This window comes from Rousettus aegyptiacus, unplaced genomic scaffold, assembly GCF_014176215.1.
Source record: "Rousettus aegyptiacus isolate mRouAeg1 unplaced genomic scaffold, mRouAeg1.p scaffold_m13_p_16, whole genome shotgun sequence".
Taxonomy (NCBI): domain Eukaryota; kingdom Metazoa; phylum Chordata; class Mammalia; order Chiroptera; family Pteropodidae; genus Rousettus; species Rousettus aegyptiacus.
In genome coordinates, this window is record NW_023416291.1 from 54779619 (window position 1) to 54801245 (window position 21627).

General features: G+C 64.0%; 2 protein-coding genes across 2 annotated transcripts; both read right to left on the reverse strand.

Moving 5' to 3' along the window:
- Positions 1–1318: 1318 nt before the first annotated feature.
- BSG (basigin (Ok blood group)) lies at positions 1319–8796 on the reverse strand. Its single transcript, XM_016126667.2, has 7 exons — positions 8642–8796; positions 3827–3983; positions 3129–3211; positions 2593–3006; positions 2338–2362; positions 2140–2207; positions 1319–2060 (listed from the first exon to the last, which is right to left on the reverse strand). The coding sequence occupies exons 1-6, from the start codon at positions 8706–8708 to the stop codon at positions 2144–2146; spliced, it is 810 nt and encodes a 269-aa protein (XP_015982153.1). The 5' UTR covers positions 8709–8796; the 3' UTR covers positions 1319–2060; positions 2140–2143.
- Positions 8797–15895: 7099 nt separating this feature from the next.
- On the reverse strand, positions 15896–20906 carry GZMM (granzyme M). Its single transcript, XM_016126696.2, has 5 exons — positions 20467–20906; positions 18042–18201; positions 16967–17102; positions 16609–16878; positions 15896–16168 (listed from the first exon to the last, which is right to left on the reverse strand). Exons 1-5 carry the CDS (start codon positions 20522–20524, stop codon positions 15980–15982), a joined length of 813 nt encoding a protein of 270 aa, XP_015982182.2. The 5' UTR covers positions 20525–20906; the 3' UTR covers positions 15896–15979.
- Positions 20907–21627: the final 721 nt, after the last annotated feature.

The window sequence follows — 21627 nt, forward strand, 5'->3', positions numbered from 1 at the left end:
GAAGGATGCACAGAGCTGGCCCAGAGCCCTTTGTAATCAGGTTTATCCTTCTATGGGCAAAAGGGCTGGGCGGCGGCTCCCGGCCCACAGCACCCTCCCTGGGGGAGGGAGCAAGGCGGCCAAGCCCTGCCCGCCCGTCCACACCACAGGCCGCCCGTCTGCACTCTGTGCTCTGGGACACCGCCTGGCACTGCTGGCGGGGCCGCCCCGCACGGAGAGCCCAGTGCGGTCGCACCCCCGCGCGCCCACCCCCGCCGCAGCTGAGCCAGCCCCAGCCACGGGCCAGTCTCGCAGTCACCTCCTGTCACAAGTTCGGTTCTTCCCAAAGGTCACAGGGTCTGTCCAAAACCCCCCGCCGCGGGCACACCACTGGTGCTGGCCGATGTTGCTGAGTGAACTGGCATCTTTCCGGCCACGAGAATTTGCGTGGTGGGGGCCCAGGCGCCGCCAGCCGGGGGGCACACAGGACCCAGTGGTAAACCATGGGCCGTGGTGTGTGCATGGCACCCTCTGGTGGTGGCCGGAGGAAAAGGCCGAGCTGGCTACAGCCCCAAGCCCCAGGCCTAGGGTTCTGGTGCAGAGCACCCTGCTCCTCCTCCCCATGAGGCTGTGGGGCACCGGCCAGATGCCGTGGGGCCCCATAAAGAACCCCTATTCTCCCCAGACTCGCGGCTGACCACTGTGGGGCCCCTGCACAGCTCCTGGCAGCAGACATCTGGGGCGGCCGCCTTTCCCGTCTGTGGTGGTCACGTCACACTGACCGACACTGGGAAAGGCCGCTCTGGAGACCCTCCCCCAGACGCTGCAGGTCTGGGCCTGTGTCCGGGGGGCTTCCTCGCTCTGGGCCTCAGGTTCCCTGCTGCACTAGGCGGGAGTCCGAGACGGTACCCGCCAGCTGCAGGGTTCGGCGGTCCCTGGCCCTGCGGCTGGACCGTGCCCGCCCGCCTGGAGGTGGCTGGGCAACCAGAGACCCCGCCGTCTGGACCTTGGTTCCAGGCGCCCCACAGCACAGCCCCTGGGCTCCTCCACCCCCACAGGCCACCCAGACCACAGGGAGCGTCCTGCCCCATCACGGGGGCCGGTGCGAAGGGCAGCAGGGCATTGTCCAGACCTTCTAGGACAGCTGGTGACCACCTGCCCCATGCGGCCCTGAACCTCTCGCTGGGCAGGTCTCCTGTTAAGAGGACAGACCCCCCCAACTCCGGCGCTCAGCCCAACTCCACCCCGCGCCCCCACCTCACGCAGGGCCTCAGCACTTGGCACATGGCCCTGCTGGCCGACCCGAGACCCAGACCCAGGGCAGACAGGAGCCGGGAGAGGACGAGGTGGGGCAGCCTTTATTGGGGAGCAGGTACCAGAGTTAGGGTGCTGTAGACAGGAGGGCTGTGGGCCGGGGGAGGGGGGCGCGTTTCCACATGGCCATGGGCTGACTGATGGGGAAGGGGCTGTCACAGGACCCCTGCTCTGAGATGATCGACCAGACCACCCCCAGCACAGGGACTTGCCCGAGCAGTGAAGAGGGCACCTGAGGGGTAGCCATGAGGGCAGGGACATCCCATGTCACACGGACCTGAGGTGACGTGACAGCACTGGCTCCAGACAGGATGCTGGGCACCACGACCTGTGACCTTCCGCAGAGGACAGGGACCGCCCGGCAGCCTCGGAGGCAGAGCCGCGGCGGGAGTGTCAGGTAAAGGCCAGTCCACGGCCCCACGGTCCCAGCACGACGGGCCAGAAGGCTGGACGCCCAGGGGACAGCAGGGGGTGGGGTGGGGGGCCGGTGCGGGGACAGGGGGGCAGCAGAGCCCCACAGAGAAGCCTGTGACTCCCCTGGAACACTCTTAAAAAGACAGAACGACACCCCTAAGGAACGGGACCCTACAGAGAGAAAACCCTAGCTTAGCCGTCTTAAGAGGAGAGGAAACGCGACCGGGATCCACAGCGTGGTCTGCTCTCGCCGGCCGGGTTTCCTTCGAGAGGACAGAGCTGGGACTCGGGCAAGCGGGGGACGCGGGGCTCCTCCGGCAGCGCTCGGGCCCTGTGCAGACTCGTCCCGTGGCCTGCGGGGAGGACGGGGCACTGAGACCCCGGCGCGGCCGGACGGGCCGTGCCCCGCGCCCCGCGCCCCGCGCCACTCACGCGCTCAGCTGGCGTTCCGCTGGCGGACGCTCTTGCCCTTGTCGTTCACGTGGTGCCCGCTGCTCTTCCTGGGGGCGTGGGGGGGCCGTTCAGTCCTTGGGCAGACACACGGCCCGCCCCGCGCCCACCGTGGCCCCAGACGGAAGGGCGCCCAGCCCGGGGGCCCCTCCCCGCCCACCCCGCGCGGATGAGACTCACAGAGGCGCCGAGCCGGTGTCCTCGTCTGTGCCGACGAGCCAGGTGCGAGAGGAGAACAGGCGTCAGGGCTGCCGCTGGCCCCCTGGGGTGCTGCCCGCGGTGCCCCGCCCCCACCCCACTGAGCAGCTGAGGCCATGCAGGCAGGGCCGGGGGGGGGGGACCCCAACTGTGAAAGGCAGGGCAGGGCCCGGGGAGGACGGCCTGCCACCCACAGCGCCCTCCTCCGTCCCCCACTCCTGGGCTGGGCCGGCTCACCGTCCGGGACCTCGTCCGGCTTCCGCCGCTTCTCGTAGATGAAGATGACGGTGACCAGCACGAGCACCTCGGCCACGATGCCCAGGAAGGGCCACAGGGCGGCCAGCTGGCTGCGGACGTGCAGGGTCACGACGGCGTGGCCGGTGCCCTCCGTGCTGCTGCCGTTGCAGACGTACTGGCCGGGGTCGGCCTCCAGGTCCAGGTTCAGGATGTGCAGCTCCGTCCTGGTCTCCGTGGACACCACGAAGACCTTGCCCTGCGAGTTGTTGGTGAGGACCTGGTGCTCGGTGTCGCCCACCTTGTACCACACCCACTCGGTGATGGGGGGGAAGGACTCCGACTTGCAGGCCAGCACGGCACCCTCTCCCTCGGTGACGTGCTCTGACTTCTTCACGGCCTTCACTTTGGGGGGTCCTAGCGGGAAACAGAGTGTGGGGGGGGTCTGAGCCCACGGCCTGGGGAAGGCGCCCACCGGTCCTCACTGTGCGGCCTTCCGATGCCCAGTGTGGACGGGCTCCAGGGGCCGCAGAGCTCACCTTTCACGTTCACGCTGGCCTTGCCCACGACCTCCGGGAGGAAGACGCAGAGGTACTGGCCCCCACCTTCCTCTGTGTCCAACCTGCGAACAGATGTGGCCGTGAGCTGGCGTGCTGCAGGCGGCCTCACGGTGCCAGGGCAAGGCCATGGCCGGTGACCCTGCAGGAGGGGGGCACTAACTGCCCACGTTCCCTCCAAGAGGCATGGAGATGCAGGGACCGTGGATGGGTTTGGCCCTCCTGAGTGGGTGCTCGCACCCACAGGCTCTGCACCCAGCAGCCCGAGAACGAGAGGCCCAGTATCTTGAGACGGCTCAGCCCCAATCAGGACATGGCTTCAGCATGGGCAGCGTCAAGTGCCCGAGACCTTGACCAGCCAGGGACTTGGGGATGCCAAGCTTGGGGCCTGACGGTGCCTTCTGCCCGGAGTAAGGCCCAAGGGTCCGGGAGGCCGGCCGTGATACCCGGCAGATCCCGGGCTCCTCGCGGCCATGGGGTCTGAGCAGAGCGGTGTCCGACGTTTGTCCGAAGCAAGCCCACGGCCCTTGCCCTCGCCACCCGGAGGCCGTCGGCAGGGAGGGGACATCAGGACGGGCAGGGGCAGTGGCCTGGGGGAAACGCGGTCCCTGGAACAAGGCCCCGCCCCCCCAGCCGGGACCCGCAGGCAACGCCCCGGGCGCCTCGTGGGTGTCACGCACTCGTACTGCGTCTTCAGGCCGGGCAGCGCGTCCTCCTTCAGCACCTTGTCCCCTTTCACCCAGCGGTGGCCGACGATCTCGGTGTCACTGCCATTCAAGGTGCACGTGAGGTGCGTCTTGGAGCCATCAGTAGATATGGAAGTCGAGATCGCGCTCCCTGAGGCCAAGTGAGAGGGTCAGCCAAGGGACCAGGGGACGGACGGGCTGAGCGCCCGCAGCCCCGCCACCTGCCCGCCGGTCCCCACGGCACACTGCGGTGGCTCCCGTCACCGCGCCCTCCTGGCAGGGGAGCCACAGCCTTGCAGACAGGGCTGGAGTCTCACTCCGGAAGGACAGCCCCGAGTAAGCGGGGCCTCGGGCCAGTGGGCGGGACGAGGGGCTCCAGGCATGTGTTGTTGGGAGGCACGTTAACCAGTGGTCTCAGGCCAAGACCCCCCGGGGGCCCCAACTCCTGGCCCCACACAGCAGCACAGGCTCCGGGCGCCCCGTCCAGGAAGGCGCCTTCCTCCCAGGTCGAGAGCCCCCGCAGCCCACTCACACCTGCCACAAAGCCAGCACCGGAGGCGATGTGCCGTCCTGCCCAGGAAACTGAGAGGGGACCCACAGCGGCACTCGGGCAGCCGAGGGCCCCTGTGCTTATCCCCCACCAGCAGACTGGCCTGGTGGTGGTGGACACGCTCTGAGGAGCTGTGGCAGGACGATCAGCTCGGACCGGGGCTGAGCAGCACGGGAGACTGGGCAGCATGGCGGGGCGCCCCCGAGGACCTCGGCTGCGGCTGACCCCAGACCTCCCAGTGTTTGGGGGGGGGTGAGGCAGGCAGGCGCTTGGACTGGAGGCTGAGGGTGAGGGGATGGAGCCCCAGCTGGGCGCGAGCCCACCCCTGGCCACATGGCTAGGCACCATGGGGCTGCCCACACCAGCCCCACCTGCCTCCTTGGGCAGAGGCGGGCAGGGGGGTCCGAGGCACAGCAGCTCAGCTGGACCTGAAAGTATGTTTCCCCAGGATGGCCACCCACACCCGGGGGTCTGGCCAGGGCTGCAGGACGTGGCACAGAGTCGGGGGGAAACAGATAGGAGACTGTGTCCCAACGACCTCCACGAAGCAGCTCCCATGCCAGAAGCGCACATGCAGCCCAGCAGGCGGGCAGCCCCGCCGGCCCCCACCCCCGGGGCCGCGGCTCCTTGACAGGGTAACTGTGAAACCGCAGAACCAACGTGAAAGCGGGCAGAAGGAGCGGAGGCCGCGGCCCCGTCACGGTGGTCCCCTCAGGCGGGCACGCGGTGCCCGTGAGGATGGACTCCCTGGGGAGCAAACCTTGGCTTGCGCTGATGCCCCCAATCCAGAGGGAACGGTGGCCTGCGTCCCTCGGATGCCTGGCTGGGCGCCACACAGGGTGGGGCACGCTCGGCCTCCCTCGCCCGCACAGACCCGCCGGTCATTAACAAAGTCACCCCTCCGGGCCCAGAGAGCAGATGGCAGTCACCCTTCATCCAAGGGGCCTCACGGCCGGGCTGCTTTCTGGAGTGGCCCGGGCTGCGCACACCTGCCTCCTCCCGCAGTGGCACAGCCTCACCCCACACTGCACCCCCGGGCGACGGCCCAGGGCCTGGACCGGGCCTTCGGTGGGCTGGTGGCGCCCGCCCTGTCCCACTGAGGGCTGACCCCGCCTGCAGACCCAGCGGCCGGCTGTGTGGCTAGCCTGGGGGGATGGTGGCCGGCTGGTGGACAGGACACGTGAACAGCCCGGCGGGGGCCCCTTCCTAAGCAGGCCAGTCCTCTCCACCCCGCTGCTGGCCACCTGCTGGTCCTTTCTTTAAAAGGGGACGTGACGTCTCAGAACGCCAGGCGAGCAGAGGCTGAAGCACAAGGCTCAGCCGCGGCCGGACCGGAAGAGCGAGGAGGTGCGGCCCCCACCGGCTCCGGGCACGCACACGCACGCACACAGGTGTGCCCGCAGAGCGCACTCCGCTCTGAGCTCCCGGGGCACGCAGTCCGCCAGCCAGGAAGCCCCAGGGACAGGTAGACCTTCCCACAGGCCCAGAAGTGATTCACAGGACTCAGGACAGGAAGCTGGTCAGATGCGTGTGCCACCGTCACAAAACGGTCACCTCCTGGTGACCCACACTTCTCAAGAGCCAAGGTTTCCCAAGACTGCACAACACGCAGCCGCAGGCAGGCCAAGCAGCAGCGTAGGGACAGGAAGTGAGGCAAGGCAGCCCTCGCGGCCAGGCCCGCCCCGGACCCGCGCGCTCGCCCTCGCCAGGAGCAGCCGGGAGCGGGCAGGGGCAGATCCTGTCCTGGCTGACCGGCCCTGGGCGTGGAGACACAGGCGGCCCAGAGCCCCTTGGGGCCAACACCCCTGCCCCAGTTTGAGGGCCACGCACAGCAAGGGACCAAGCCAGGCCACAAGGGGTCACACCAAGGAGCTCCCTGGGAGCTGGCCATGAAGGGGCCACTCGCCCCTGGGGGAAGGGTGGTATCTTGAGCATTACAATGGCTGTGACCCGCCCCGGGGTACTTCACACAGGGACCAGCTATGAGAAGTAATGCTACCATCTGCGGTATTAAAACGTCACCAGGACAGGGCTCCCTGGGGAAGGGGGGCCACGACATTGAGGAAGGCTGAGAAGCCCGTCCTCCAGTGCCAGGAGACTCGGGGGCGCACCCCGGAATCCTCAGGGGCACAGGAGGCAGGAGCAGCCACCGCAGGGCACTGGGGGACTGGAGAGAAGGGAAGACCGCGTCCTGGCCCATGACTGTAACCCACGCTCCCAAGTAAAGTCACCTTCATCTAAAAACAGCCAGCCCTGCTCGGTGCCCACTCGGCAGCTGGGCCGCGGCACAGGGCCAGGGAGGCCTTGTGGTGAGCAGCTCAGGAGCTCTTGGGATGGCGCTGTGGGCACCCGGCCACTCCCCGCCCACGGCCACACTGCAGGCCTCAGACGGGAGCCGAGCTTCTCCACCCTCCATCCCGCCAGGAGGCAGCATCTGCTCCCCTCACCCAGAGCTCAGAAGGGCCAAGTCCTCAGCCCACCGGACCCAGCTGGCAAGCTGCCCAACCACCCTGCCTGGCCAGGACACTAGGGCCCTCGGCAACCCCTGCAGAGCCAGGGTCTCCCAGCAGGAGAATCGTCCCAGGGCCTCGGGTGACAGGGTGCTGATGGTCAGGTCCAGGAACCCACTCCTGGCAGTGTCCCAAGTCTTTCTAGGGTGCTGAATTTGCCAGAAGGGGCAAACGCTGTCACTAAGTCACCCCTCCCAGGCAGAAAACGGACGTGTGGTGACATCCTCTGAAGACTTTCAGATCTTCCCAAGAATCCCTGGGAAGGGGGAGCTGTCACAAGTGCAAGACCGAACAGGAGGCCGGGGGTTAGCCACAGTGCATGGGACCCCTCGCAGGGAGCGGGTGCCTCCCAGCTTCCTGCCTGGGGCTCTGAGGAGGGGAGCACTCTGGGGACTGAGCCCCCAATTTGCCCCTCCAGCCTCCCAGGCCTATTTCCAAAGGGCTCAAGCTGCTTATCTTTTGAATTCACTTTGCCTACAGGCTCCTATCTGAGGCTTTCCAGAGATTGGCAGTAGCCAGGCCCAGAGGCAGTCAACAAATGGCCACTTTGATTAGAAGGAAGAGGAAGAGGCAAAGTGAGTCCTTAAAGTAGGTCAAGAGTAACCACTGAAGTTTTTGCAAAGGATAGCCCTTCCCTGCCCCGCCACTGCCACACGGCTCAGAGCCCACCAGGTCTTGCGTCCCCAGAAAAGCTCCAGAGCGTCCTGGTCTGCACTTTGCTCCCTACATGCCGGTCACTATAAATCTTTAACCCAGAACCAAGCAGGAAGCCTCCATGCGGGAAGAAAAGGTCTATCAGGCTTTCTCCTGGAAAACAGGTCTTCTTCCCCCCCACACACACACATACACACACACATTCTCTAAGCCACGCATGGGCCCAACCCCAAAACACAGCCTGCTCCTCAGAACATCTCTGAAAACTCAGTGCTGTTTGAGAGTCTGTAAAAACAACTCTCCACTTCCCGCATAACTGGACGGCTGAGGTGACCTCTCGGTAACCTTGGCACATCCCCCCTGCCAAGAGAGCCTCAGTTCCACGCAGCAGTGGAGGAGGGTGGACCAGACACCAGCTCATCTGTGCCAGGTGACAAATCGGCCAAACGGAGGCGGCAGCATGCCCCCGCCCCGCGCCCCCCGCGACGGTTTAAAAGTTTGGGCGAACACTTGGGGCAGCTGCTCGCCGAGGGCGAGACTCAAGACCTAAATCCCCGCAAGAATGACAATCCCTGCCAGCCCCAGGGCCGCCCGTCCCCGGGACGCTCACATGCATTTACTTCTAGAGCCCACTGGGCCAACGGCCCGCTTTCCGAGGAGAGCCAAGCGCCCCAAGGAGTCTGGGGGCCCCACCGCCTCACCCCTCGGCCTAGCACGACCGGGCCGGGGGCCCGATCCGCAAGTTGCCTGCCCAGGTCCCTGGGCTTCCCGTCCGAAGGGGACGCTCCAGGACTCAGCGGCGACGTGCGGAGGCCACCACCACGGCTCCGCCCCGGGAGTCGGGCCGGTTCCCGGTCCCCGCCCCTCCACTAGGCCGCTGAAAGCCCGGGACTTCACCTCCGTCGTCACGCCTGTCGGACCCCCGCCCACACACCCCCTCGGCAGGGAGCCACCAGGGTACCCCCCAACCCCGGCACTGCCGCCGCGGGGCTCCCGAGTCCCGCCACGAGGCCAGGGCTTCGATGCCGCCCGCGCTCGATGGACCCCGCGGCCGGGCCCGAGCTCGCCCGCGGTCCCCGCCGGCCCGGTCCTCACCCGCCCCGGAGCCGCTCTCGGCGCCCAGCAGCGCGAGCCCCAGGACCGCGAGCAACGCCGCCGCCATGTCGCCACCGCGCCCGCTGCCAACCGCCGCCCGCAGCGCGAGGAAGACCGGGAGGCTGGCCCGGCGCGCGCTCGCGGGGCGGCGGCGCGGGGGCGGGGCGCGCGCGCGCCCGGCGCTGGCGGCGCACGCGCGCAGACGCACGTACGCACGCGCAGACGCACGTACGCACGCGCTGACGCCTGCGGCCGCCTCACGTGATCGGGCACGCCGCGCCCGGCGGCCTGGGGGCGTGGCCGCGCTGCCAGGCAAGGGGAGGGGCCTTCGCTCTTTAAGAAAGTGCTTAGCGGAAGCTGAACTGCACGCTCAAAAGTGGTTAAAGTGCTCAATTTATGTCACGTGTATTTTACCTCAGTACAAAAACAAGCATTTAGGGAGGCCATAGAGATCCTTGTGAACAGGTGGGTTATGTCCCCTGGGCGGGGACGGGGGAGGGCTGCCAGGTTTAGCAAATAAATACCTGGACTGCAGTTAAGTTTGAATTTTAGATAGAGGTCGAATTTATTAGTGTAACCATCCTGTGCAATATTTGGGCATAGTGACGCGAAGAAAGTATTCCCTATTTATCCGAAATTCAAGCATACCTGGCAGTCTTGTGTTTTGTCTGGAAAACATCCTGAAGTCCCTGTGTTTTACAACAAATACTTTTTAAAATGGCAAACTAATTCGGACAAAAACAGGGTAATGTAATCTCCATGACCTTGGGTTAAGCAATGATTTCTTATATATGACACGAAAGGCACACACAAGAAAAAATAAATTGGATTTTAGCAAATGAGGGTGCGATTTCACAGCTCTGATTGGATGGGGCAGGTCTTCAGCCCATTAGTCAAACTTCCGTCCTCCGAGGTCTCCTATAAGGGCCCACTCAGTGGGTGGCCACTGGAGCACAGTGCAGGAGGCATCAGCCTTGCCTGTGGCTTTTGCCTGCCTGGTATGCTACTATGATGAGGCTCCTGTAGGCAATGCTGCTGGACTCTGATTATGAATTTGGGTTTGATCACATGGAGCGTTCCCTGGCAGGGATTTTCTTTCTTGGGGTCAACACTTGCACTTGAATGTTTGCAGCAGCAGGATTCAAATAGGCAAAAAGTGGAACCACCCAAATGCCCACCAGCTGGTGAATGGATGCACACAACGTGGGCCATCCACACAGGAGAGTGTCGCTCGGTCAGGAAAAGAAGGGAAACGCTGACACTTGCCACAACGTGGACAGACCTTGAACACGAGGGTCAGTGAGAGACGCCGGACACGAAAGGCCGCACGGGGTGTGATTCCACTTGCGTGAAATGTCCACAACAGGCACATCCACAGACAAGAAGTAGGTTCATGGTTGTCACGGGCTGGGGAGGGGATGGAGGCGACTGCTGATGGGGACAGGGTTGCTTTTTAGGGTGATGAAAATGCTCTAAAATTGATTGTGGTGATGGATGCATAGCACTGAGAATATATCAAAACCCATTTAACCACCTAGGAAGACCAGGTGCTGTAGGTGTAAAAAATAAAAAATAAGAGATTGAATGGTCTTTACAATCTGTGAGGTCAACCAAGGGTCCCCTTGCCTAAAAAATAAGTAAATAAATAAATAAAATCCATTAAGTGTACACTGAAAATGGGTGAATTGCATGGTATGTGAATGATCTCAATTAAAAAATAGGGTCATGTGAGTAAGGTGGCCGCTTTACGTCAGGGGTCAGGCTGCTGCTTGCAGGTGATGGCGTATGCCATGGCACAAGAATGAGGAGGAGTCGGGAGCTGCGGGACGAGGTAAGCGGTAAGTCTGCGAATAGCCCGTCAGGCAGGGGAGGCAGCATCCAGGGAGGAGGCTTGGCGTAGCTAACGGAGTCCCAGCTGTGGTGGACGGCCAAGGAAAAGGCTGGAAGGATGTAGCAGAGGGACCAGGACTTGCTGATAAAGGAACTGTGGGTGAGGAGTCCACTCCTGGGACACCCACTCGTGGGTCCTGGGAACCTCAGAGCTGCCTGGAGCCCTGGGGCCATCAGGCTGGACGAGGCTACAGGGCTGCACAGAGCAGGGTCAAGAGCTACGTGCAGAATGATGGAGGAAGACAGCCAGCTGGCTTCAGTGCCCCTCCAGCCGGGCGGGCGGCCTTCCTCAGTCCTGTGCCCGCTGTCCTCTCGGGGCTGGGCTCCGGACAGATTTCATGGGAAATAGCCTTTGCCTTTGTTTGGAAAGTGAAGCTGGCCTCCTGAAGACCCAGTTTTCTGGTCTCCTCCCTGGAAACTTGCCCTGTCCCCTCTCTGTCCCCAGATCCCTGCTCTGCACAGCCCCAGCCCCACCATAGGGCAAGAGGATCCTGATCCCTCTGGCTTCCAGGGCCACTCGGTCAAGGTGGCCAGACTTAGCAAATCGAAATACGGGATACCCAGTGAAATTTGAATTTCAGATTTTCTTAAATCATTCACTTTTTAGTATAAGTATATGCCACGCGGTATCTGGATGTATACACACTGGGGAAAAAAAATAAGAATAAGATCACTTGTGTATCTGAAACTCAAATCTAACTGGGCGTCCTGTGCTCTGTCCGGCGTCTCTGACCAGGTGACAGCAGCCTGCCCAGGGCCCTTTGTTTTCCCCAGGGCACTGTCACTCTGGCCTCATGTCCATCGCCTGCTCCTCGCTACCCTTGGCCCTCGCATGCCGCCCTTCGCCCCTTCGCGTGTGAGGGCTTGTGCAGGGCACTATCTGCCTACAGCGGGAAGGGTGGGGGATCCCTGCTCGGCTGTCCCGGACCTGCTCCCGCACCAGCACTGTCTCTGGGATGGGCTTGGACCTCTTCCTCAGACAGGATTCCCCGCCAGCTTTGCTCCGGACGGCAGATGGGTCTCCCTGGTTATAGCCACGGAAAGAAGGCTGGAGCCTTTCCCTTCCAGCCTTCCAGCGACTCCTGCAGTAAAGGCCAAGCCCCACCCCCCACCGGGCCAGCGGCCCTCAGGCCTGGCCCCGCTGACCCCTGGGCCTCCGCACCCTCCAGCTCCCTGCACCCTTGGCTGCGGCCTCACTGGCACCGTGCCCTGCCCCCAGGCCTGGCCCGGCTGTGCCTGTCACCACCGTGCCCTGCCCAGGTGGCTTCTCGCCCGCAGCACTGGCCACCTCCTGACAGAGGCCTCTCCCAGCCTCCTTGTCTCAAGTGTGCTGGCCACTGTCCCGTCGTGGATTTGGCTTGTTTGCTTTCTCCCTTTTCTTGTGGAAACGTGCCAGCTCAGAGACAGGGTGGGGGTGGGGCGAAGGGGCCGGTTCCTTTTCCTCGCATGCCCCCATCGCCCCCATCCCGAGAGGCTCCAGCTTGACTGCCCCGGGCACTTTTCCGACAGGCTGGAGCTCTGAAATCCAGGTCCTCTCCAGGCCATGACTGACTGTGGGGTGTGGGTTTTACCCTCAGGGAGCAGGAGGAAATTTAGGTTGCTCTGAGCCACCCGTTGGTGCTGCTTTGTTCCAGCCACCTAGGGACCCTCACTCAGTGGCCCTTTGCTATCTGTCCCCTGAAACCTTCAGAGACCAGAGCACAGCCCGCTCAGCCGAGGATGCTGGCTGGGCTGTTCCCTCTGACACTTCGGCAGGGCAGCGGGGAGGGGCTCTGAGTCCCCAGGCTGGACCTTCCTGCTGGCCTGGAGGGGAGACCCACAGCATCTCCTTCCAGCTGATGGCTTGCCCTGTCCCTTTAAGCCCCGCAGGCCTCCTGCTCACCTGGGCTTGGGGTGGGGACCTGGCTGAGAAGGCGAGATAAGCTCCTCCCCAGCGCCCCAGCCCTCCAAACCCTGGCCTGGCCTCCACTGATCTCTGTCCACACGGAGCCATGCCAGGACCCTGCCCAGGGGACAAGGAGTCCAGACCAGGTGCATCCACAGACGGGAAGAGGGTGAGTGGGTGTCAGGAGCTGGGGAAAGAGCAGGGGTGACTGCTGGTGGGGATGGGGTTTCTTTCCGGGGTGACAGAAGGTTCTGGAACTGAATGGAGGTGGTGGGTGCACAACACTGTGAACGCACTAAAATCACTTTAAATGGGTCGAGGGTGCAGTCTGCGTCCAGGGCGGGCTGCCCCAAGACGTCCCACCGTGGCGCACTGACCCTTTTGAGTTACAGTTACTCAAGAAACTGCCCGTGCCAGAGGAAAAGCCTGACCCCTCTGTCCCGCTCCAGCCCCTTCCCATCAGAGCCAAGAGCCAGGGCCAAGATGCTGCTGTGAACAGAGTGCCCCCCCGAGCCCGCCTGCAGGCCCGCCGGCTCTCCGAGTGCCCGGCCGCCTGTGTGAAGGGCTGAGGGGCCGTCCCCGTGGCATCTGGGGGCCGCACGTGCTCCCACGCACACCGCGTGGGCCGGAGCCTCCTGCCCACCGGGTCTGTGTCAGTCTGAGCGTTGTATTTCTAGTCCAGCTATGATCACTCAAGAGGAGAGTAGGGGGCCATTCTCCTCCCCGACAGTTCACCGTGAGAACTTCATCACGACTGTAAAAAGATTTTTGAAACGTGCAGGAGAAATTGGAATTGGGGTGGGCTTCCCAGAGCCCCGGGTGAAGGCCGCACGGGGAGATGGTGTGTGGGGGGGTGTCACTCCCGGGGCTGGAGGCAAACGAAACAGTGCAGGGCTGAGGGGCCCGAACTCACTTCCAAAGGCCTCGGCCCCACACTGCCGCACGGCACTGCGGGCGATGTGGCAAGGACGGAGGCCGGTCCAGAGGCAGGACGCCACCGTCTGCATCGCCTCCCGGCCTCTCTGCTTGAAGTGCGCGCCGTGTAAGGTGCTGAAGCAAAGGTCCCAGTGGACGGGCCCCGCTTCAGGTGCCAGTCACGTCCAGGTTGTAACCGACTGGTTGCACGTCGGAGGCCCCCACGACCCCCTACCTCAGGTTCAACCGATTTGCTGGAGCAGCTCACAAGCTCGGGGAAGGACTGAGTCGCAGGCACCAGCGCGTTATGAAGGGTGCGATGAAGCACCCGTGGGCAACAGGTGACGAGGCGCACAGGGAGAGGCGCAGAGGGGTCCCGGGCGCAGGCACGTCGGTCCCCGTGGGCCCGGGGTGCGCCTGTGCGTGGAGCCCCTTCCTGCCCAGGGGCCAGTCGCAGCCTCCTAACCCCCGAGTCTTCCTGGCTGTCAGCCCCGTCCCTGGGGGCTTTCCACAAGTCCCCTCCTAACCCAACCCCGGGTGAGGTTGAGGGGGCCTGTGCCAGGAATGGGGTGGAGCCCCGACACCGATTTCTCATCAAATCAGTGTCACGGTTGGGTTGGTCAAACGTCTCCAGGCTGTCGTGACCTGAGTGTGTTCTGCGCAACGGAGATGCCTTGGTAGAAAGCAAAACGTGAAAACTGCACCAACCCCCCCAAAGCTTGGTCCTGTGTGGGTTATCTGGTCGTGAGAAAACAGATCTCCACCGAAAGGACAGTCCGCGAAACTCCAGACCCGCCTGGACATCAAAACAAAGAGTCTTCCAAGCTGTCACAGCCCAGAGTGGCCTAAGAGTCGAGACAACTGGATGTCCCGTGGGGTCCCGGATGGGGTCCCGGGACAGAAAACGGACATTCGTGAGAACTGAGGAAATGCGAATAAAGTGAACACTTTGGTTCAGAACATGCCTGGATGTCATCCGCTGGTTGAGACACCTGTACCTCCCTCACGCGCATGCCCCCGGGGGCGGGGGTGGGGGCGGGGGTGGGCACGTCACCCGGCCACTCCTCTGCAAAGCGAAACAGTTCTGAAAAGTGAGGTCTAGTACAAAAATAGATAAGACCTGTCCTGCAATTCACCAAACAAAGAAAGAGGAAAGAAGACAGAGAGAGAGAGAGAGAGAGAGAGAGTCCGCGGCTCCCCCTCCCGCTTGCCCGCCCGCCTGCATCTGGCCTTTTGCTCTCATTAGTGAGGAGGGGAAGGGTTTCCTTTTGTGTCCTGACGGTTCGCAGAAGGCCTGGGATTTAATAAGTGCTCAGGGAATATGACCACTTTTTGTATCAGAGGAAAGAAAAACACTTGCCTTTTGCAGCAAACCCCATGTCTGGGCTGGTGGGCAGCACACAGAGTCACCCACAAGCCTGGGGTGGGAGCCAGAAAAAACAGGGCGACAGCTCAGAGGAAGCGGGGGCGGGGGCAGGGGGGGCAGGCCTGTTCCTGTGACTTCCCCCCGGCCCTGTGGATACAATGTTTCCTTTTGATGAAACCTTGGGATGAAGATGTAAGATGCGCAACAGTTGCCTCCTGAGGAGATGGGGCGGGCGGGGCACTGTCGTGGCCACTGTCTTCGCCCAGGGCCAACTTCTGTCCATTTATTTCCCATGTGCAGTAATAACTGCAAAAACTGAATTTAAGGCAGGACTTCGCCAACGTGACACCAGCCACGTGCCCAAGGCAGCAGAGACCCCGGCCACCCTGGCCTCAGATACGGCCACGAGGAAGGGGGAGGGTCCCCCCACCCTGCTTACTGTCTTGCCTTGGCAAACAAACAGGAACAGGGGGACAGAGACAGAGGCGGATCGGCCGGGGCTTAGGGTGGGCGTGGGGGCAGTGACAGGCAGAGGGCTGTGTTGGTGGCCGTGTGTCTGCGAGTTTGCCCGGGCCACTCAACTGCACTGCAAGTGGGTGACTTCGGTGCTACGTGCACCCTGTCTCAATAGAAGCACAGGTGCCGGGGCCTCGGGAAGGGAACGAGGAGCAACGTTAACAGGCGCAGGGCCCCGTTTCGGGGTGATGAGAACGTTCTGGAACTAGAGAGTGGTGGCGGTTATACAATGTTGTGAATGCACTCAAAATGGCAGAATTGTGCACTTTTAAAGAGTGAATTGCATGGCGTGCGCTCTGTCTCACACTGTGAAGATGTCGCTGGTGCATTAAGAGGAGGGAGGTTCTGGGGTGTCTGCTTAGCGGCCTCCCCACCCCATCCCCCAACACTTTGCCCACCCCTTTTCCAAGCTCCTGCTGCTGGCCCCCAGTGCTGGCTAATGCTACCCCATCCCACCCCATGCTGGCCGATGCTGCCCGCTGCCAGCCCCTGGAGCCCATCCTGGGAGAAGACCACCCGGCCTGCTCCCCCAGGCAAGACTCCCCCCGGCAGCCTCAGAAATGCAAGCTCCTCACACAGCCAGCCCGGCCCAGGAGGAGCCAGAGTCCAGGCAGGAGTCCTAGTTCTTTTCACCATGGTTTATTGGCAGCAGCCCCCCCCCCCCCCCCCCCCCCCCCCCCCCCGCCGGGGCTGTGGCCAGTCCCCTCTTGGCCCCTTCCCACAGTCCTGCAGGGAGGGGTCCTGGAGCAAGGCAGTCAGGGTGATCCTAGAGCTGCAGGTCCCCCGCGGGCCCGGCAGGCCTGCCCGTACTGATGGTCTTCTTGATCCAGGACACATAGGGGGCCACGGCGGTGGCCACAGGAGGCTTGAAGATGTCGGTGCAGGATTTGGAGCTGAAGGACAGGACTCCAGCCACCCGGCCTTTGTTGCACACCAGGGGCCCGCCCGAGTCCCCCTGTCGGTGAGGGGGAAAGCAGGTCACCTCGGCCCCCTGGAGGGGCCCGCGAGCCCGCTGGCGCCCCCGCCCCCGCTGGTCCCACATCTCTCTCCTGCCACTTCCTTCCTGCCAGACCCTCCGCTCCTCTCACACCCCAGGGCCTACGCGAGCACGTGTCCGTGTCCCCGTCATCTTTGGTGCTAGAGCTCAAAGGCACGTGTGCTGCTCCCTGACTGTGCGACCGAGGGCGAGTCACTCGACCTCTCTGCGCCTCCGTCTCTGCATCTGCGCATGGGCGCGCGCAGGCACCTCTGCATCTGCGCATGGGCGCGCGCTGGCACCGGCCACGCTGCCGTCTCCGGGATTCCCCAGGGCGGGGGCGGGCTGGCCCCCCGGGGTGGACCCCAGCCGCAGGCGGCGCCCCCCCGCCCGCCCGCCCCGCGCCCGCCCTGCTTCACCTTGCAGGGGCCCTTCTTCTCGGCCTCCATCTCCAGGCAGACCATGCTGGGCGTGATGTCGCCGTGCCAGAAGCGACTGTTGTTGCACATCCGGTTGTCCAGCACACGCACGTCCAGCTCCTGCAGCTTTCTGGCCAGCTCGCCGCCGTGCTGCGTCAGCCCCCAGCCGGCCACGCTGCACCGCGTCCCCATGGCCAAGGCCTGGCGCCTGCGGGGCAGGGCCAGGGCCTTGATGGTCTTGCTGTGGTTCACCTTCACCTTCCCGTCCAGCTGAGGAGACAGGAGGAGCTGGGTGGGAGGGGCCGCGGGGACAGCAGCCTGGGCTCAGGGGCGCGGCTCCCGCCCCCCACCCCCGCACCTTAAGCAGCGCCAGGTCGTTCTCTAGGTGGGGGGCCGGCTTGTACTTGGGGTGCAGGACAACCGTCTCGGCTCGGAAGCTGAGGCCGGGGTCTCTGAGGTCGTGGAGCCCCAGCACCAGCCTCAGCAGCTGGCGCCTGCGGGTGACAGGGTCTGGGTGTGAGCTGCGGTCTCCATGGCTGGGCCCTGCCCCCGCTCCTTCTCATCCTCATCCTGTCCCCGCCCCCGCGCCTCCCCCAGGAAACTGTGCCTGCTCCCAGGCCTGCCCCAGGCTCCAGTTTGGTCCTGGCCAGGGGCAGGGCTGTGTGTCTGAAATGCAGACCCCTGGCCTGGGGCTCATCTTGGCGGGCTCCAGCCTCAGCCAGTGCCTACACGATGCCGCGGTGGTTCGATCCGTGGCTGGCACGTGGGCGAGGCTGGGCCCGTCAAGACCGAGCCTCAGAACTTTGCCCAAACTACAGAGAAACAAGCTCTTCCCACAGGAGCTGAGGCGGCTCGTCCTGGCCACCATGTGAGAGTCTGACAATGCGGCCACGGGACGCGGCGGCAGAGCTGAGAGACAGGCCGGCTCCTGGCTGCCTCGTGCGAGCGGCCTGATCCAGCCATGCCTGAAGCCCACCACCCCACTAGACGTCAGCTCTCTGAGCCAGCAGACCCCCTCGGTTCCGTTGGCGGGTGTGATCTGGGCTGTTTGTCACCACTGGCTCGGAGCCAGGGAAGTGCTGGTGCCGGTTTACTTGGTGGCTTCCCGAGCTGGTCCCGCCGCCCTGTGGGCCAGCTCCACGCCTGTGGCCACAGCAGGAGACCCATCCCTGGGCATCTCGAGCGGCCCAGCTCCATCCAGCTGGCAGGCGCTTTGTCGTAGCAGATGCGGCCTCCCCGGGCATCCCTCCCCCGGCCTAACATCACACGTGTCACGCAGGCTTGCCTCAGCGAGCACAGGGTGCAGGAGGGGGCCGCCTGTGACCCGCGGCCGCCTCAGTCTTTCTGGACCCACCCCTTGGTGAGAACAGGGGACTGTGGGGTAGGTTCGCGGAGGCCTGGGGTGACGGGGGGGGCAGGGCAGGGTCACTCACCGCCGGGGCACACAGTGGGCAGCTGTCAACACCCACTTTGGGTGCACAAGGACACCCCCGCACAGGTGGGAGTGGTTTTCACGCAGTGAAACCATGTACGGGCGGGAGTGGGGAGCAGCCTCGCGCCCCCCAATGATGTGGGTCTCAAATGTGTCACCTCCTGGGGAGAGGGACAGAGAACCAGGTTAGGGCTGGGCGCTCCACCCCCACCCCGACCCCGCCACCCGTCTGGGGCCTGGACCCTCCTGTTTACTGCGCTAAGACATCCAGGTCCACTGTGGGGCCGTCCTTGGGCTCCCCACCCTTCACCCCCACATCCTGGTCACCACGGCACAGCCCCCACGCGGCCAGAGGAGCTGCTCCAAGCGGAGAAACGGCGCCTCGCGCCCCTGGGGAGGGCGTTGTAACATGGGGCGGCCACCGTGGACGCAGCCGGCGGTCCCTCCAAGGAGCGAAAACGCGCCGCAGACGAAAGGCGCGCGCGGCGCGGTCCCCGCAGCCGGGGCGGGCGCCCCGTGTGGCCGCTCGGCAGTGCAAGGCGGGGGTGGCGCTGCCGCTCGCCACGGCTTGGACGGCCACGGCGTGGACGGACCCCAAACCCCCGGCGCTCGGTGGCAGACGCGCGCGCGCACAGACACACGGGGCGTGACCGCGCTTACGCGACACGCGCAGAACGGCCGCGGCCACAGCCGCCAGGCGGGTCCGTGGCTGTCAGGGCACTGGCGAGGGGGTTGGGGGTGACTGCTGATGGGGACGGGGCTGCTTTTAGGGGTGATGGAACATTCTGGAACTAGACAGAGGTGCTGGTTGCATAAAACTCCGAATCACTGAAAACCATTGAATTATACACTCTAAAAGGGTGAATTGTATGGCATGTGAATTCCATCTCAATAAAGATGGTATAAAGTTTGTTATAAAACCAATAACTTTAAAAAGGTGTGATAAAAAGTTTTAAAATGTAACAAGTCAAAATCTTTTTGTGATTCCCTGTCACAGCTGAAACATCCAAACTCCCCCTGACCCCAGAGGCTCCCATCGGCGACCCCGGCCTCCTCCCCAGGCACCCCCACTCTCCTCCTCACTCCCTCGGCCCAGCAGCTCAGGCCTCTGCAGAACTGCTGCACCCCCCCCCCCCCCCCACACACACACACAGGGCTGTTCCGTGGCTTTACCCGCCCCGGCCACCCAGCGCTCCCAGGCCCGGCTTCCTCACGGGGCACCCGCTCAGGAGCCTTCCGCTCAGACACTCTCCTCGCCTCCCTCTGCTCTGTTCCCTTCCTGGCACTCGCCCTCCCTGACACCACGGCGCACACACACGTGCTCACTGCCGATCTCACCCCACTGGTCCTCCAGGGCCGGCCCTGGGCCTGTCTTGTTACAACGCGCCTAACCAACATGAGCTCAGCAAATACGGGTGGGTGGATGATGGGTGATAGATGACAGCTGGGGAATGAGATGAGAGGTGAATGGATTATGGGTGGGTGGCCGGACACCTATCCCACAGGGTCCCCGATTTGTCACGGGGCCATCTCACTGGGTCTGGCTGGAATTCCGAGGTGCCTGCCAGCCATCACCTCCCATCCCGCGCTCTCAGGCAGCCAGTCCTGGCCAAGCGGATAGGGTTCGGGGGGCAGCCAACAGGGGCTCAGATTCCAGCTGTGCCCCCCAGGGGTGGCCCTGGGCAGGCCGCCTCACTCGTGGGTGTGGTTCCCCGCGGTGCGCTTGGGGTTTTGTGCGTATGTTTGTAGGGACTCTGCGGCCGGGTGCTGCTGGGAGCCAACGGCGGCATCTGCCCCCCAGGGGACATTCCTGAATCCTCCCTGGTGACTGTCAGCTTCATCAGGTCATCAAGGCGACCACACCAGGAAGAGCACGTGAGCCTCTGTGGCTCCTGCCGAAAATGCACAACCTAAACCCAGTCTCAGGGACGCAGCAGACAGGCCCATGCGTATCACAGATGCCAGCGCTGCGAGACCCAGATGGCCATGTGCTCCCTGCCAGGCTTGTCCCCACAGAGGACGCTGGGAGCAGCCTGGCCGCGGAGCCCTGCTGGGGTTGGAGGGAGCGCCCTGTCTGCAGGGCCGAGGGGCAGTGCCCTGCAGCGCGGTCCCCAGCGGCTTGGAAGAATAACGTGTGTCTACGTTTTGTGCACACACGGGGGAGGGGCGAGAGGCGACTGAGGCAGAATGTCGACAACTGGGAAACCCAGTGGAGAGCGGGTGAGATACCTGTAGGATTCCCGAGACTTCTCCGTAAGATCAGATTAAGTCAAAGCGGAAAAGCCCTAAGGCATCCATCCTGCAGTAACCGCCCCTCTGGCTCAGGCCCCCTGCTTGGCCTTGGCTCCTTGGAGCGGCCAATGTCTCCTGCTCTGGAACCGGCCCTGGACGCTGGGTGCCAGGCCCACGGCTCCGTCCCCACTCACCTGTCCACAGGGCCCCGGGGGCCACCAGCAGCCACAGCAGAAACAAAGAGGCCTCCATGGCACCGGGGGACTCGGAGTGGGTGCCGCCTGGGCCCCCGGCACCTCCGCGCCCCTCCCGCCCCTTCCTGTGGGGCAGCGACTTTCACAGCCTCGTGCCCCGCGGCACACGCTGCAGCCAGTTTCATTTCACTCAGAGCATCTCAGAAAGTGTTTTTAAAGGTGCTGCCTCTGCAGACAAAACCACAGAAACCTCTCCTCCTCCTCTGACACCCCTGGTGTGCACCCCCACAGCGCACGCGGCCTCGGGGGGATTTTGGTGGTTTCAACGCGATGGTCTTCACCCCATTGTACTTATCCTTGCAACAAACATGAACTTCAGGGCCCTCGCCATTGGTGAGGGCGCCGCTCGGCGGCCTTGGGCACACTCACAGGTCGCGCACCCAGCGTCCGCCTCCAGGACTTCCTCGTCATCCCACGCTGACACTCTGTCCCCGTCACACACTCACCCCCCCGCCCCAGCCCCCGTCACCTACTCTGTGTCTGCGACCTGACTCTTCTGGGGACCTCCTGGGAGTGGGGCCACACAGGATGTGTCCTTCTGTGTCTGGCTCATGTCACCAAGCACCGTGTCCTCAGGGCCCACCACGCTGAGCAGGTGCACGCCTCTTCCATGTGTACGGACCTCACCATGCTCCCCTAGCCCGTCACGGACACTGCGGCTGCGGCCGGCCTCTGGTTATTGTGACCGAAGGTGGTACTAAAGTTCTGGGGGGGGGGCACAAACCCGAGGCTCGGCTGCGTGCGGTGGCAGCTGGACCCCTGAGGTCTGCCTCGGGCTCCCCGGGGCTCCGGCGTCCCCCTCCAGACCTCCCCCGACGTGGCCCAGATCTGCCGGTCAGTGATCTGTCCCCTGGCTGCAGGGTGGCCCTGAGCAGCTCAGTGAGGACCATGGCCTGGGGCTCTTCCACTGTTTCAGAAACAGGCCTCACTCTGTCTCTGCTGGATTTGGAGGGATGTCAGCCTGGGGATGGCCCCCAGGTGACAGGAACCCGCCTGAGGCCCACACGGAGCAAGCCGATCCCGCACAAACATCCTCTCAGTTCTGGAGGCCAGAGCGGTTGGAGGGCCTCCTTGGGTGAGCCCCAGGTGTGAATTTCAAGT

What these genes read in the sequence shown, in the direction of transcription:
- BSG (XM_016126667.2), bottom strand. Translation starts at nt 8,708, where the DNA reads ATGGCGGCGGCGTTGCTCGCGGTCCTGGGGCTCGCGCTGCTGGGCGCC. An exon ending in CGAGAGCGGCTCCGGGGCGG is followed by an intron (nt 3,984 to 8,641) that starts GTGAGGACCGGG and finishes ACTTGGCCTCAG; the next exon opens with GGAGCGCGATCTCGACTTCC. An exon ending in GGCCTGAAGACGCAGTACGA is followed by an intron (nt 3,212 to 3,826) that starts GTGCGTGACACC and finishes ATCTGTTCGCAG; the next exon opens with GTTGGACACAGAGGAAGGTG.
- GZMM (XM_016126696.2), bottom strand. Translation starts at nt 20,524, where the DNA reads ATGGAGGCCTCTTTGTTTCTGCTGTGGCTGCTGGTGGCCCCCGGGGCC. An exon ending in CCCCGGGGCCCTGTGGACAG is followed by an intron (nt 18,202 to 20,466) that starts GTGAGTGGGGAC and finishes CCCTCTCCCCAG; the next exon opens with GAGGTGACACATTTGAGACC. An exon ending in GCCCACTGTGTGCCCCGGCG is followed by an intron (nt 17,103 to 18,041) that starts GTGAGTGACCCT and finishes TGTCACCCGCAG; the next exon opens with GCGCCAGCTGCTGAGGCTGG.